The sequence below is a fragment of the Apodemus sylvaticus genome, chromosome 2, assembly GCF_947179515.1.
Source record: "Apodemus sylvaticus chromosome 2, mApoSyl1.1, whole genome shotgun sequence".
NCBI lineage: Eukaryota > Metazoa > Chordata > Mammalia > Rodentia > Muridae > Apodemus > Apodemus sylvaticus.
In genome coordinates, this window is record NC_067473.1 from 73,473,648 (window position 1) to 73,487,122 (window position 13,475).

Below are 13,475 nucleotides of genomic sequence, written 5' to 3' on the forward strand. Positions count from 1 at the left end.
ACTGTGTGGGCTAGGTTTTGGTTTTATTTGTTTTGTTGCCAACTTGACAAAGCTAGAGTCATCTGGGAAGAAGGACCCTCAGTTGCCACAGTCCATCAGCCTGGCCTGTGGGGCATTTTCTCATTAGTGGTTGATGTGGGAGGGGCTCCTCTGTGGGCAGTGCCACCCCTAGGCAGGTGGTCCCTGGTTGTTAAGGAAGCAAACTGAACAGCTCATGAGAACAAGCCAATAGGAGCGTTCCTCCTGACTTGAAAGAATAAAACAGCAGCCCTCCCCTGCTCCCGGTCAGCGGTTTATCCCAGCAACAGTGTGTGACCCTTCCCAGTGCTTAGCACCCAGGAGACAGCTGCCTTGGGTATTCTTGTTGTTAGTAATCTGGTAACGGGATAGAGCGGACTCTCGGCTCTCACCAGCACCAGCTCGCGTCTGAATGAGAAACTGAAGTTCCAGGAGAGTAAAGGATTTCCTCCAAGTCTCCAATGAGGTCCGATCCAAAATAGTTCTCTCTAAACCCACCCTCTTCCCCCACTGCTCCCCACTATCAGGCAGCCCCTCTGCTCCTGTCAAGCACTCCTCACAAGAAGGTGATGTTGAAACCCTTATGGCCTGTTCAAGGCTGCCTCCTCAGTACCTCCGAGGCAGGTGCTGGTAAGGGTGCCTCTGGGAAGCTCTTGAAGGGCTGCAAACAGGAGGTCTGTAGCACCAAGAGTAACAATGCTGGTCCCCTGGGGGCCGCCTAAGAGCTCCCGTCCGGTCCTCACCTACTCCCTCCAAGCCAAATTTCTCTCTCTCTCTCTCTCTCTCACACACACACATGCACACACACACACACACACACACACACACACATACACACACACACGCACGGGACCATGGTAGTTGTTCGGCATATGTGCACATTGGTTGGGAAGACCCAGCTAGCTAAGTTTACTTCCCTGGTCTTTTTCCTGTGGATGGGAAGTGGCAGTGAGAAGAGTCAGACTCGCTCAGATATTGGCCCCAGAACCTCAGACCTGAACTTTAATGAACTTCAAGTACATAAATAACTATTCTTTCCCTCTATTTAGAGGTCTCTTGTTCAGTCAGTTTCCCCTTGACCTGGTTGAGCCCCAGATATATCTGGTTCTCAGTATGGTATCAGCAAGGATAGTCTCTGTGTGTTGTCATAACTGTCAAGAACTAAGTATGTTTTTCGGACTTCTCAACTAACATTAAAGAAAGGGCAATGACTCAAGTGACCTGGTGCTTTGGCAGCAACCTTGGTGTGAATGTTGAAAACCCACTAAGTCTCCAGGCATGAGTCTCCCACATCTGTCGGGAAAGGCAGGATGTGGGTCAGAACTCCCGCTTAGAAAAAGATTGGAGGTGGTACCACCTCGGAGGGATTGGACCAGGCTGGCGCAGAGAGGTTCGAGGCTGGGGCTGGGAGGGCCGCTTCCCCGTGGATGCGTTGGTGTCGCACCAGATGGGTCTTGCGGCTGAAGCTCTTGCTGCACTGAGGGCAGGAAAAGGGTCGGGAACCTGTATGGATCGCCTGGTGGCGGACCAGGTTGGTTTTGGAGCTGAAGCAGCGGGCGCAGACCGAGCAAGCGTGAGGGCGGCTGCCAGTGTGCACTGCCTGGTGGCGGCCCAGGTGAGATTTGCGACTAAAGCGGCGGCCACACTGCGCACAAGCAAAAGGTCTGGCGCCGCTGTGGGCCCGGGAGTGGGCGACTAGATTGGGTCGTGAGCCGAAGCGTCGGCCACACTGTGCACAGGCAAATGGCCGTTCGCCTGTGTGCACCCGCCGGTGCCGGGCCAGGTGCTGCCCGTGGGCAAAGCCGCGCCCGCAGTCGGGGCAGAAGAAGGAGCGCTCGCTGGAGGTGGTGCGCTGGGGTGCCGCGGGCCCCGAACCCGGACCACAGTCAGGCGCGTGGGGAGTGCAGACCGGGGGCTCTGCAGCGGCGGCGGGATCCACATTGGTGCCGAGTGCACACTCATCGCACCCAAAAGGACGGCCCTCGGTAAGATGGAGACTCTGGTGCGTAGCGAGGTTCTTTTTCCAGCCAAAGCTCTGCCCGCAGTGGGAACAAGCGAAAGGCTTGGGCCCGGGAGGGGCCAGGGTAAGAGACGCGGTGGCAGAGTGGAGGGTAGCAGGAATGTCGGGAGAGGACCGGGTGCGGTTAGCAGCATCGTGCACCCTCTGGTGCCGCACCAGGTGTTGCTTGTGTGTGAAGCTGCGCGTGCACTGGGTGCACTGGTAAGGCCTCTCGCCCGTGTGGATCCGCTGGTGGCGGATCAGGTGTGTCTTCTTGCGGAAACGCTTCTCGCATTCGGTGCAGGGGAAGGGCCGCTCTCCGGTGTGGGTCTTCTGGTGCGAGCCTAGGTGAATCTTCTGGCTGAAGCGTTTGCCGCACTCAGCGCACGGGTAGGGTCGCTCTCCAGTGTGCGTGCGCAGGTGGCGGGTCAGGTGGGCCTTCTTGCTGAAGCGCTTATCGCACTCGGAGCACGGGAAGGGACGCTCTCCGCGGTGGCTGCGTTGGTGCAGGAGCATATGAGCGCGCTGCGTGAAGCTGCGGCCACAGTCCGGGCAGGCACAAGGACCCTCACCCCGGTGCAACCTCTGGTGCAGCCGCAGAGTTAGCTGATCCCGGAAACGCCGCTCGCATTCCTCGCAGCCGTAAGGCTTTTCAGGGATGGGGGCCCACCCCGACAGCGCGATTCCGCCTAGTGCCCCCGGGGTCCCTGGCTCCAGTTTGTATGCAACAGCCAACTGACCCAAGTCAGGAGTGGGAAAAGGACTGGGAAGGAAGGAGAGATGCTGGGGCCATTCCACCTCCTCCTCTGCCTCCTGCTCCTCATCCTCTACCTTCACCTTCCGAATCATCCATTCCTCCCCTGAGCAGTCAAAAAAAAAAAAAAAAAAAAAAAAAAAAAAGGGAGTTGTGTGAAAGCCCATCTCCGGGTACATCCATTGTCACCAGGCTCCTCACGCTCCTTTTGTGTCCCACTCAAAGCTTCCTGGGAATCAGTAAACCCCAAAGTCCTGTCATCCTCTTTCTGTTCCCTCTGCAGCCAAAGCACTGGCAAGCATGGCCCCTCCTGGGTCTTTTCTTCCCCGCTGGCCAGCTCCTCCACCCCATCCCTCCCTTGAATCCTTAGAAGAAACCCTTCCCCCTTCCCCCTGCCCCCTCCAAGAACAGAACTGCTGCTTACTTCTGAGCTTCCATCCTTGGGGAAGAGGCCCGCTATCACCCTGGCCCTTCTCTCGTGTCCTTCAACCTGGCTATAGTGTCAACAAACGCCTGGCCTCCCCTGCCCCCATTCCCAGCCGACTTTAACCATTGGAGGCAGGATGGCCTGGGAACCTTGGTGCCTCTCCCTCTGCTTCCCCCAAGCACCAGAGCACCCCGGTGCTCCATCCTGCCTTCTCAGATGCTCCCTCTGCTGCCCCACCCCCCTTGGAACCACTTTTGAGCTCCCTTTCTTCTGCTCTACAGGACCCGGAAGGGCCATTAAGAAAGAAGTTGCACTTGGGAGGCAGAGGCAGATGAGTTCCAGGCCAGCCTTCTCTACAGAATAAGTTCTAGGACAGCCAAGGCTATACAGAGACACCCCACCACCACCACCATCCCCACAAAGAGGGAAGCTGGAGTTGGCAGGATCAAAGGAAGAGTTAAGGGAGAGAAGACAAGACTGGAGTTTGCAGGCTGGGGTGGGGGTGATGTGGGGCAGGGAGATGGATGAATGTTCAGCCAGTGGGAGAAGCAGGGTGAGGTCTCAAGGGGGGCCTCAGCCCAAGGGCAGATTCAAGCCCCTAGGGAATCCTCGCAAAATGCATCCCTGCATGCAGAGGAATCTGTTCTCTTCCTTTAAAGCCCCCTCCCCCACCCCCAGTGAATCCCTCTGAGAACATTTGAGCCACATGATCTGAGTGCCGCCTGGCCCTGAAAGGCTGTCATTGCCTGAGCCTTGATCATGTTACACAGACTACATTCACTCCCCGTTTCTAACTCACTGGTTCCATAGCACTGTCTGCTCAGCCTCTGATGTCACTTCCCTGTTCTGCATGCCACTCCTCGTCGAGAACCCGTAACAGCTTCTGGTTTCACACAGCCCCTCACACCCCCCACCCCCACATTCCTAGCCCGGCTTCCTTTTCATGCAGGTGTGAAGCTTTGTCCCTCACTGTGCCTGTGCCGCTCTTCAACCTGTCACAGATCACCTTTCCTGCTTCCTGCCTGAAGTCCTTTCTCAGCCAAGAATGTCTTACCCTCCCCCACCCCACTTACCACTGCTGAAATCCAGGCTTCTCTCACCAAGCAACATTAACATGTCTAGCACATAAAGATCCTTCACCATAAACACCATAGCAATTGGCGTTAATATTAGCTTCTGTGAACCTGTGGCTATGTATTGTTGGTTTAATTATTTGTCTTGCCTCATAGTCACAGCAGCTCAGCGATGGATGGCAGACATCTTGAATCCTAAAGTCAGCTCTATGACCATTTACTTGAGGCCAACTAGGGACTAGTGTGCACGTGCCATCACAGAGCTTCACACGAGCCATGATGTTTCGCTCACCCTGATGACAGGTGAACAAACCACCCCTGGAGGGAACACAGCATCCCGCCCCAAGAACATTCAGCAGGACTGTGCGAACAAGGGTTCAACTCAAGCCTGTGCAGCTAGACGCCCTGTCGTTCCTTACCATACTCAACACCTGTGTGCACCAAATAAACCTTTGTTGAGTCAGTGTTGTCATGTAAGCAAGTGCTAATGAAATGGAAGAAGTGTATCTCTGTGAGTGTGTGCGCACGCACACATGTGCAGGAACGTGTCTGCGTGTGTGCTACAGACAGGGGGCCCTTGGTATCATGAAGATCAGCAGAGATTTGCGAAAAGGAGCATGTGGGGTAGAGGCAGTGAACATACTAATGAACACTCTGTATCTTCACGGCAATTATAATCTGAGAGAACAGCAGCACGTGTGAGTGGGGGAGGGGATGATGAGGGAAGTTGGGACTTCCAGAAGTGAGACGCACTTCTCTGGTACCTTCCTCTCCCAGTCCACTGTCCACAGATGTAAACTCCTTTGGAGCTCTGAAGTACTACAGAGGGAAAGAGAGAGGGCCTGAAGCACAGCTATCTCCTCAGAGAGAAGCCGTGGTCCCTGTTCCCTTGGCCTGACCCTCCTAGGAAGACTCACCTGGGACAGAGCCTGCAGGCTCGGCCTTCTGTGGGGTGCAGGCCTGGCTACCCATACAAGGAGCTTCAGCTTCTTCTGTGTGGATGCCTTCTCTCTGGCCAGGGGTCTCGTGCCCTAAAAGAGAAGAGGATGCCCCAAGGACTCCAAAAACATCACAGATGGAAGGCAAACCCCACTGGTACTAGGAAGCAAGCTGGGACTTCCCAGAGATCTGTGTCCCACATCCTGCTAAGCCAAGTTCCCAGTAGGCAAAGCAGGTGCTAAGGGTGGCCAGGAGCCACAACTGTGAGGAATTTCTGGACGGTGTTATAAGTTCTAAGGCAAAACATGTGAGGAAGACAATGGGAAGGAGCCAGGCTAGATCTTGCCTTAAGGATCCCTGCCCACCTGCGGCCACTGGGTCCCTCTCACTGCACGTCATCACCCCTATAGCACGTCATCACCCCTATGGCACGTCATCACCCCTACAGCACGTCATCACCCCTACAGCACGTCATCACCCCTACAGCACTTACTGTCTTCTAAGGTGACTCACAACTTTTACCATGCTTACGTTTCTTGTTGGCGGACTGCGGCCCATTCTAAGATTAAGTTCCACAAAGGGAGGGCCCTAGGTCTGTTCAGTGCCTAAGGTATTGCAAATGTCCAGAATAGCTTCCTGCAGAGTGGGTGCTTAACAGATGGCTCGTGGAAGAAGGGATATGCTCTCCAGAGCCACCCTCCATGGGACCCACTCACCTGAGTGCAGTGTGCTCTCTTCTCTAGAAGATGACAGCTTCTCCTGGGCATTACTGAACCCATCCCTGGGCTCACTTTGGGGAGCCATCTCGGGCTGTCCCACTGAGAATCCTGTTATAGGCAGAGGGATGAGTTCAAATGAAGCTTCTAGTATTGAACTGGTATCAGAGATGGGGCATTTTCCCAGCTGGTTAGAGAAGAAAGGTATCTCTTGTCTGCATGGATAAAGGACTGCCCAAGTTCCCCCAGCAGTCTGGCCAGGTATTAAGCTCAGCTCTTTTAATTGAGGCAAGAAAAAAGAAAGAAAAGAAATTGAATAGTTTGAAATAGAAAAAAAAATGAATTCCACTGCTGGGCAGGGGAAATGGCTCAGTGGGTAATGATGGTTCAGTGCCTAATGATCTGCATTTGGTTCAAAACCCACATAGTAGGAGATAACTCAGAAAATTTTCCTCTCACCTCCACACACCAGGTACACTTAATAAACCCAATAAACAAATATGTAAGTGCAGTAAGTTTTTTGTCTCTTTGTTTTTAGCTTCCAGTTCTCTGGGGATCCCATGCACACATACAATCTAGCACCCTGGTTGGTCACTGAGACGCATAATGGTGACCTAAAAAGATATCTGCCTCTCCAGGCTGCTTCTCCATGGGTTGGGGTTCAGGGTTGTAAGCTCCTGTGGATGACACTGCTACACTTCAGATGCCTGGGGACTCCCACCCTCCTGGTTCCTTTGTCCCCACTCACCCAAGGAGTTCAGGGCCTCCAGGGTCTCTCTCATGGCCACCAGGAGTGGCTCTCCTAGGTGATCAGGCCACAGACCCTAAAAAGACAGGCCTGTTCAGATTGCTCCTGTCAGCCTCCACCTAGATCTCCCAAGAACACTAAAGTGATGTCCCAGGCACAGGTGAGGGAACTTGGGAAACTGGATTTGGAACAGAGGCCTCTGAAGATGGGGACCCAGTCACATGGAACCTTCTGCTTGGCTGTGGATATCAGCCTCTATCTCCACCTGTCAAGTCTTTAAAACCATCCCCAAGCCACCAGCAGTCACTACGGAGTCTTTGCCAGGGGAAGTACAGGGACCACCTAATTCTCTGGACCAAGATGGGGAATGGGGAACTACGCGTGGGCCCTTCAGCCCCCAGGGCAGGAGCTAAGAAGTAAGAGGCAGCCCTGGGGGACCAGTAACACTTTAGGGATCCTGGGGTGGGGGAGGTGAACAGGGCTCTGGCAGAGGTAGTAAACGACTCTGACTTCCTCTCCCTAACCCCCCACCTCAAAGACTCACAACCCCCACAGGACTAACCGGCGAGGACAACCCCCACACCAGGCCGGTACACTCCCCGACTTTTGCACTTCCCTGCTCCTCTTCCAACCGGTTCTCTGCCCCTCCTTCAGCAGACTCCCCTCCCCCTCCCTGGCAGCCTTCCCTCTGCCCCTCCCCTCTCTCGCAGCCTTCCGCCCTCTCTCCCCACCAAATCTGGCAGCCTTTTGGGGCTCCTCCTCCTCCTGCCCCGCCCCCTTGGCTCCTCCCTTGCGCGCACCCGTCGGGTCAACCCCCAGGGGCCCCCTTCGAGTCGGCCCTCCGCAGCTACGGCCTCCCCGACCCTCCCCTTCCAGCAGTCTTGGGCAGCGCTCCCCTCCCCCTTCCTCCTGTGCCCGCCCGCCTAGTTCTCCGCACGCCACCCCCTCCCCGGGCTGCACACTCCCTCCCTTCCTTCCCCCTCCTCTTTTCCTTCCTCCCCTACAACTCCCGCCCTCCCCTTCTCAGCTGCTCTCCCCCATCCGCTTGCCCCTCCCCTCTCCTCCCCCACTCGGGTTTCTTTTCCTTCTTTCCTCTCCTCGGTTCCCTCCCCCTCCCCCACACCATCCTCCCCACTGCTTCCCTCCCTCCCGCTGCTCTCCTTCCCCCTCAGCGGCCCCTGCCTCCCTTCCCCCTCTGCCTACCCTGCAAGCTCGGGCTCCGCTTCTCTCCCCCTCCCGGTCCCCAGCCTTGTTCTTCCCCTCCCCCTCCTAGTCCGCTCCCGGGCTTCCAGGTCTCACGCCCCCCACCTGGGGGAATCCGAGCTAACCCCGCAGCCTCTGGACCAAGTCCCCAGCTCTGCCCCTCCCCACCCCTCTTTCTTCCCAACACGCCTCCCTCTCAGCAGCCCCCTTGCCCATCTCTGCTCCCCACTGACTTCACGCCCTCTCCGGAGTTTTCCTTCTGACTAGACTACCCCCAATCCCCGCCCCTGTTAGAGCTCCGGAGTCAGTCCGGGTCCCGGCCCCCTGCCCTGCTCTAGGCTCACCTGTCAGCGTCCTTCGCCCCCGACCAGCCCCATCCCAGAACCCGTTTACCGCCCTTGGGCGCTGGACCCTTCCTGTGTCCCGAGGAGCCCACTCCTGCCCCTCGGGATCCTCCGCAGGCCCCTCCCGCCCTCTTCCCACCTGCTCCCACCCGGCCTCTCCTAGTCCTCGCCCTCCCTCCAGTCCCCTAGTCTCCCTCTGCGCCAGGACCCTCCCTCCGGACTCCCTTCCCTCCCTCTTCTGGCCCCCACCCCTCCCCCACACTCGCGTCTGCGCGCCCCTTCCCTCGGGGTTGTCACCTGCCGCGGGCCGGCCGAGCTCGTAAAGCTCCGTTTGGGTGGCGGGCGGGGACGCCTGCCCCGGAGCCTCGGGTGTCCTTACCTGGCGGGCTCCTGCGGCTACGCGCCGCGGCCCGCTTCGGGGACCCAGGCGCTCGGGCCTCCGGTCCCGGGCGGCCGTTTGCACAATGGCGCCGGCTGCCTGCTGCTTGGGTGCGGGCTGCCCGAAAGACTCCGGGACTGACAGCCCTGAAACTTCGCGGGGAGGGGAAGGAAAGACGCGGAGGGAGAGGGTGCGGGGCAGCGTTGCGGGTGATGGGGGAGGAACCCGGGAAGCGGGAACACTGCTCCCGGGTACAGGCTAAGGCGGAGGGTCTTCCAGAGACCCGTCGCGGGAGGGTGCACTAATGGGCTTCGGTGCAGGTGACGGGCTGAAGGCAAGATGCCCGGAGTGTGGAGATGGAAAGTGGGAGCTTAGGACCGAGGAAGGGCAGAGGGGAGAGGAAGGAGAAGAGGCTAGGGAGGAAGGGCACTCGGGCTAGAAGGGAGGGTGCTCACAGCCTAGGAGGGAGGAGCTGGGGAAAGGTGGAGCGCGGAACCGGGTGGTGGTGGTAGTAGTGAAGAGTTGGGGGGAGCAGGGAGAGGAGGGGGCGTGTTTGGGGAGGAGAGCAGTGTGTGCATGGCTGTCTTTAAAATCGCCAGTGGCAGCCGAGTATGTGGTAGCGCCGCGGTCCCACGGGAGACTGTCTGGCCAGCAGAGATTGGGAGAATCGGTCAAAATAAAAAATAAACAAACAAAAAACTCTCCACCAGGATTCACCGAGACCGGAGAACGCGATCCAAGTCCCACTGCGGGGGTTGAGGATTAAGAACCAAGCTGAGAGGGCTCTCAAAGTAGAAAATGGGGAGAAATAGAACCAAGTCCCCGACTGAGACGGCTGGATAAGCTTGGAGGCTGCTGGGGGTGAGGCGGGGCGGGGCTGGGCCGGGGCGGGGGAGTGTTGTCCTCGGGTAAGAAAACCTCCTGGCGTTAGGTGTGGATCTCCACCGTTTCTGCTCATTAGTGCAGGTACTCCTAGACCTTACCCATCCACCTCTGTTCCTCAGACACCCTCTCCCAGTCCTGGAACTAAAATCTAGGCTGGATATTCCATGTCCTGTGATTTTTCTTAAACTCCCTTGGGCTCCCATTTCCGCTGGTCTGCCCCTGTAGGGTAAAGGGCAGCTCCAATTTACATTTCTCCCCCAATCCTTGCTTCCCTTGTCAGCCAAGTTGCAAAACAGAGCTGGGAGAGAGTCTGGGAAGAGGAGGCCAGTAAATGGCCCTCCTGAGTAGGACAAGGTCCCTGGCAATGGCTCCCAGACACAAGGGTAGGGACCCAAGGCTAACCTTATAAGATGGAGCAGGACTGCCTCAACATGTACAGATAGTTAGAGCGAGGCCTGGAGCAAGGGAGACCTGAAGGATCAGGAGGTCTGAGACTCAAGATGCAAAAGGCTCTTCTAATACCTGGGTGCTTCACTGACTGAAGGTGGGCTAGGAGCAGAGTGTGTGTCCCTCTCTGTGTGTGAAAACTGCAATCCGCGTGTGTAGGATATGCAGGAACAGTGACCGGGTGAGAGTACGAGAGAAATTAGAAGGACATGTGCCCACAACAGATGCTGGCCCTTTCCAGGACTCTGCTCAACTCCGAGACACCAGCCCTAGCTATCTGGACGCTAACTGGGGAGCCTCATACTAGCCCTATTTTGGTCCCAGACCCAATAGTAGGCCAGCTGTGGTGTGCCAGGTGGGGTGACCATGCAGGATGCCCAGTGGGACCTCATTTCATTATGAAATAAAAGGGTTCAGAGTTTCAGGGACAGCTGCATCCCAGCCCAGTAGCCCTGAAGGTCTACTGGTGACCAGGATGGAACCAGGATTTATCTGCCTGTGGTGCCTGCAGCTGCCTCCTCTGAGCCGGACGCTGGGATTATTCCATCCGGTTTAGGTCTGCTCCATCCAGGGCCAGGGGAACACGCTCCCTCCCGGGCTCCTTCCACCCCTCCCTCCTTCCTGAATCTTCCTGGATCCTTTCAGTGTTTGGATGCTTTGGGACATTCAGAGACACCACAGGTGACCAAATGGCCCCAACCACCTCATACAAATACCCTCAAAAGACTGACCTCACCGAGGAAAGGATTTACATTTCCATGTTGTCTCCACGTGTTTGGGTGCTCTCTCTTCTTGTGCACCTGGGCTGAGGGAGAGGAGAGAGCAGAGAGAACACCATAGTAAAGGCAATGGTTTATTTCATGTATGTTTGCTACATGTGTGCCTGATGCTGCTAAAGTCAGAAGGCTTTGGATCCCCCGGAACTGGAGTTACGGGTGGTTGTGAGCTAGAGTGGGTGCTGAGAACCAAATCTGGGTGTGCTGAGAGTTCTAAACCACGGAGCTGCCTCCTCTCTAGCACTGCAGTTTTGGGAGAGTGGGGAGACCCCCCCTCCCATATCTGAAGTTTCAAAAAGCTTATTGAGTCCCATCTGTGTAGCCTTGGGAAATCCCTAAAGTTTTTACTGCTAAGGAAACAGACGCCCAGAAAGGGAGGGTGCCTTGACCACACTCATACATTAGTTTGTGGTAGTGCCTGACGGTGTAGAAAAGCCAGGGGCTCAAAGTGTCCAGCCATAGTCCCATCACACACACACACACACACACACACACACACACACACACGCTCCTGGAGGGATGGGGTGGAGCCTGTTTCCAGGGAGAATTGGCCTCTGAAGGGACGCTGGATGTAGGTCCAATCTGGTTTTGAACAGCTGGTACCCAGTGTCTAGGATAAAATCTACGCTTGTGAGGAGCCTTGGACAGTCTGACCTCCAGATTAATTCAGACCTCAGTGTGGGACAGTGCTCCCAGCAGCATTGCCCAAGTCAAGCCTCAGGTCCTCCCAAAGGCGACTGTGGTGGAGCACTATGCTGCTTCTTGCCCTTCTCTTTGGGACGCTATGGGCTCTGACTGATGGGTAAGCAGCTATTGACCCTTAACCTCTCCCTTCTTTCAGATACTTCTCCCAGCAGTCCTTGGGGGCTTGGATTCACAGTACAGAGCTTCTTGGTGACAGAGGGGACAATACTGGTATCTGTGCTCTCCTATCCCTGGACAGGCACTGGTGTGAGCAGATAGAGACTGTCCATGTGGAAGAGGAAGTCAGTCCTCGTCAGGAGGACCTGGTACCCTGCACCAGCTTGTACCATTATGGCCGCCTAGGCTGGCAGCTGGACCTGTCCTGGGGTGGCCGTGTGGGGCTCCCCAGGCCCCCAGCACCCGGGCTCTGTGCAATCTACAAGTGAGTGAGGGTCAGAACCTGGGCTGTGTGCAGGACAGGAAAGGAAAGAGTGACCGCAGGATATCCTGAGAGTGGGGGAGGACCCAGGGGAAACTAGTGCAGCAGGCATTTGGGAAACAGGTTCTAGCTGGATTCAAGGAAGGGTGGAGAGAGGTGATGAGGGTGGATGAGAGGGCGCTCTGTGGGCGGTATGGCTGGGGAAGAGAGGTGTGACACTTCCCCCTGCTGCCCCAGGCTCTTTTCCTGCCTTCATTCTTGCTTTGCATTTGAAAGTAAGGCGTGGAGGAGGGGGATTACTTGAGAGGACCCCCTCAGAGTTGTTGACCAGAACTAACTCACCAAGTACTTGACTAGACTAAGACCTGCCTTGCCTCACGGTGGGTCTTGGCTGAATATTAACCTCTCCCTGCTTCTCTCGGTGCGATGGGGGCAGACCCCCGGAAACCCGGCCTGCTGCTCGGAACCGGACAGTGAGGGCTTGTTGTCCAGGATGGGGGGGTACTCACTGTACCGACGGTAAGTACCCTAGAGGGATGGTTAGGCAGTACCTTTTGGGGTGGCGGCTGTGGAAGGGACCCCATCTGTGTGGTAGCAGAGGTGACAGACTGCCCGAGGACACGACTGTCTGGCTGGTGATCCAAGCCATCCACATAATGACAGACTGGGTGTGCCCCATTCTTTTCCTCCACAGCCCTTGCTGAAGCCAGCCCTAAAGGTCATTGCTTTGTCACATGGCATTGCCAGCCTCTAGCAGGCTCAGCTAACTCTTCAGCAGGAAGCCTGGAGGAATGCTGTGCCCAGCCCTGGGGACACAGCTGGTGGAACATCAGCTCCCAGATGTGCCTCAGCTGTCCTGGTCAGCACCGCCCAGGTGCGTCTGTAGTCTCCATTCTGGAGACAGGCTTATCCAGACCCTCATCCTCACCTCATCATCAAGAGTGCTAGGCCTTTCCACCAGGTCCTGCCTTCTCCTCTGGTCTCTCCGAGGGACCATGCCCTGATCTCACCCTCCTCCTGTGCCAGGAACTGTGTCCTCACCTCTGTTCCCGCAGTTCGAGGCTCACAGGTGATGTATCTTACTCAGGCAATGCTGCCTCTGAAGGCCTCCTGCAGCCTCTGGCAGGGGCTGTAGGCCAGCTCTGGAGCCAGCGCCAGCGTCTCTCAGCCACCTGTGCCACCTGGTCTGGCTTCCACTACCAAACCTTTGACGGACGTCACTACCACTTCCTGGGCCAGTGTACCTACTTGCTAGCTGGTGCTGTGGATTCCACCTGGGCTGTCCACCTCAGGCCCAGTGTCCCCTGTCCCCAGCCTAGGCACTGCTGGCTGGTAAGGGAGAGAGATGACCCCAGGGAAGGTCTGCACATGGTGGGGGTAGGAGAGGAGAGTTGCGCACCTGGTCCACTGCTCTCTCTCAGGTTCAAGTGATGATGGGCCCCGAGGAGGTATTGATCCAAGATGGAGAGGTCTCCGTGAAGGGCCAGCCAGTGCCTGCTGGGGAGCCTCGGCTGCTCCATGGTGAGGGCCTCTTCACTCCTCTGGGGTGGTCTGCCTGCTCCTGAGGGCAGGGTGGCGGGCAGAGGCAGAGCTGCTGACCCCTCTGAGTGCTGTTAGGAAGCTCTTGAAAATTAGGGGACAGGA

General features: G+C 56.7%; 2 protein-coding genes across 7 annotated transcripts in view; one reads left to right on the plus strand and one right to left on the minus strand.

Annotated features, from left to right (window-relative positions):
- Positions 1 to 1,007: 1,007 nt before the first annotated feature.
- On the minus strand, positions 1,008 to 8,692 carry Znf467 (zinc finger protein 467). 6 transcript variants are annotated; one of them, XM_052173653.1, is made up of 5 exons: positions 8,601 to 8,692; positions 6,675 to 6,750; positions 5,927 to 6,037; positions 5,189 to 5,302; positions 1,008 to 2,877 (listed from the first exon to the last, which is right to left on the minus strand). In XM_052173653.1, exons 2-5 carry the CDS (start codon positions 6,706 to 6,708, stop codon positions 1,349 to 1,351), a joined length of 1,788 nt encoding a protein of 595 aa, XP_052029613.1. In that variant the 5' UTR covers positions 6,709 to 6,750; positions 8,601 to 8,692; the 3' UTR covers positions 1,008 to 1,348. The 6 variants fall into 6 exon arrangements, with proteins under 6 accessions (XP_052029613.1, XP_052029617.1, XP_052029616.1 ...); XM_052173657.1 differs by lacking the exon at positions 6,675 to 6,750 and adding an exon at positions 5,036 to 5,090 and having other exon boundaries at positions 8,601 to 8,668; XM_052173656.1 differs by lacking the exon at positions 8,601 to 8,692 and adding an exon at positions 8,519 to 8,575.
- Positions 8,693 to 8,904: 212 nt separating this feature from the next.
- Positions 8,905 to 13,475, plus strand: part of LOC127677917 (SCO-spondin) — a 57,928-nt gene continuing 53,357 nt past the window's right edge. The window contains exons 1-7 of the mRNA XM_052172855.1: positions 8,905 to 8,963; positions 9,396 to 9,461; positions 11,550 to 11,834; positions 12,268 to 12,350; positions 12,526 to 12,705; positions 12,919 to 13,163; positions 13,253 to 13,352. Of these exons, the coding sequence (XP_052028815.1) occupies positions 8,905 to 8,963; positions 9,396 to 9,461; positions 11,550 to 11,834; positions 12,268 to 12,350; positions 12,526 to 12,705; positions 12,919 to 13,163; positions 13,253 to 13,352 (1,018 nt within the window). The remainder of the gene's footprint in view (positions 8,964 to 9,395; positions 9,462 to 11,549; positions 11,835 to 12,267; positions 12,351 to 12,525; positions 12,706 to 12,918; positions 13,164 to 13,252; positions 13,353 to 13,475) is intronic.

Excerpts from the sequence above, each read along its gene's own strand:
- Znf467 (XM_052173653.1), bottom strand. The coding sequence starts at position 6,708 with ATGAGAGAGACCCTGGAGGCCCTGAACTCCTTGG. Across the intron at positions 5,303-5,926 it reads AGAGAGCACACTGCACTCAG|GGCACGAGACCCCTGGCCAG; the intron begins GTGAGTGGGTCC and ends CTTCTCTTTTAG. Across the intron at positions 2,878-5,188 it reads GCCTGCAGGCTCTGTCCCAG|GGGAGGAATGGATGATTCGG; the intron begins GTGAGTCTTCCT and ends TTGACTGCTCAG.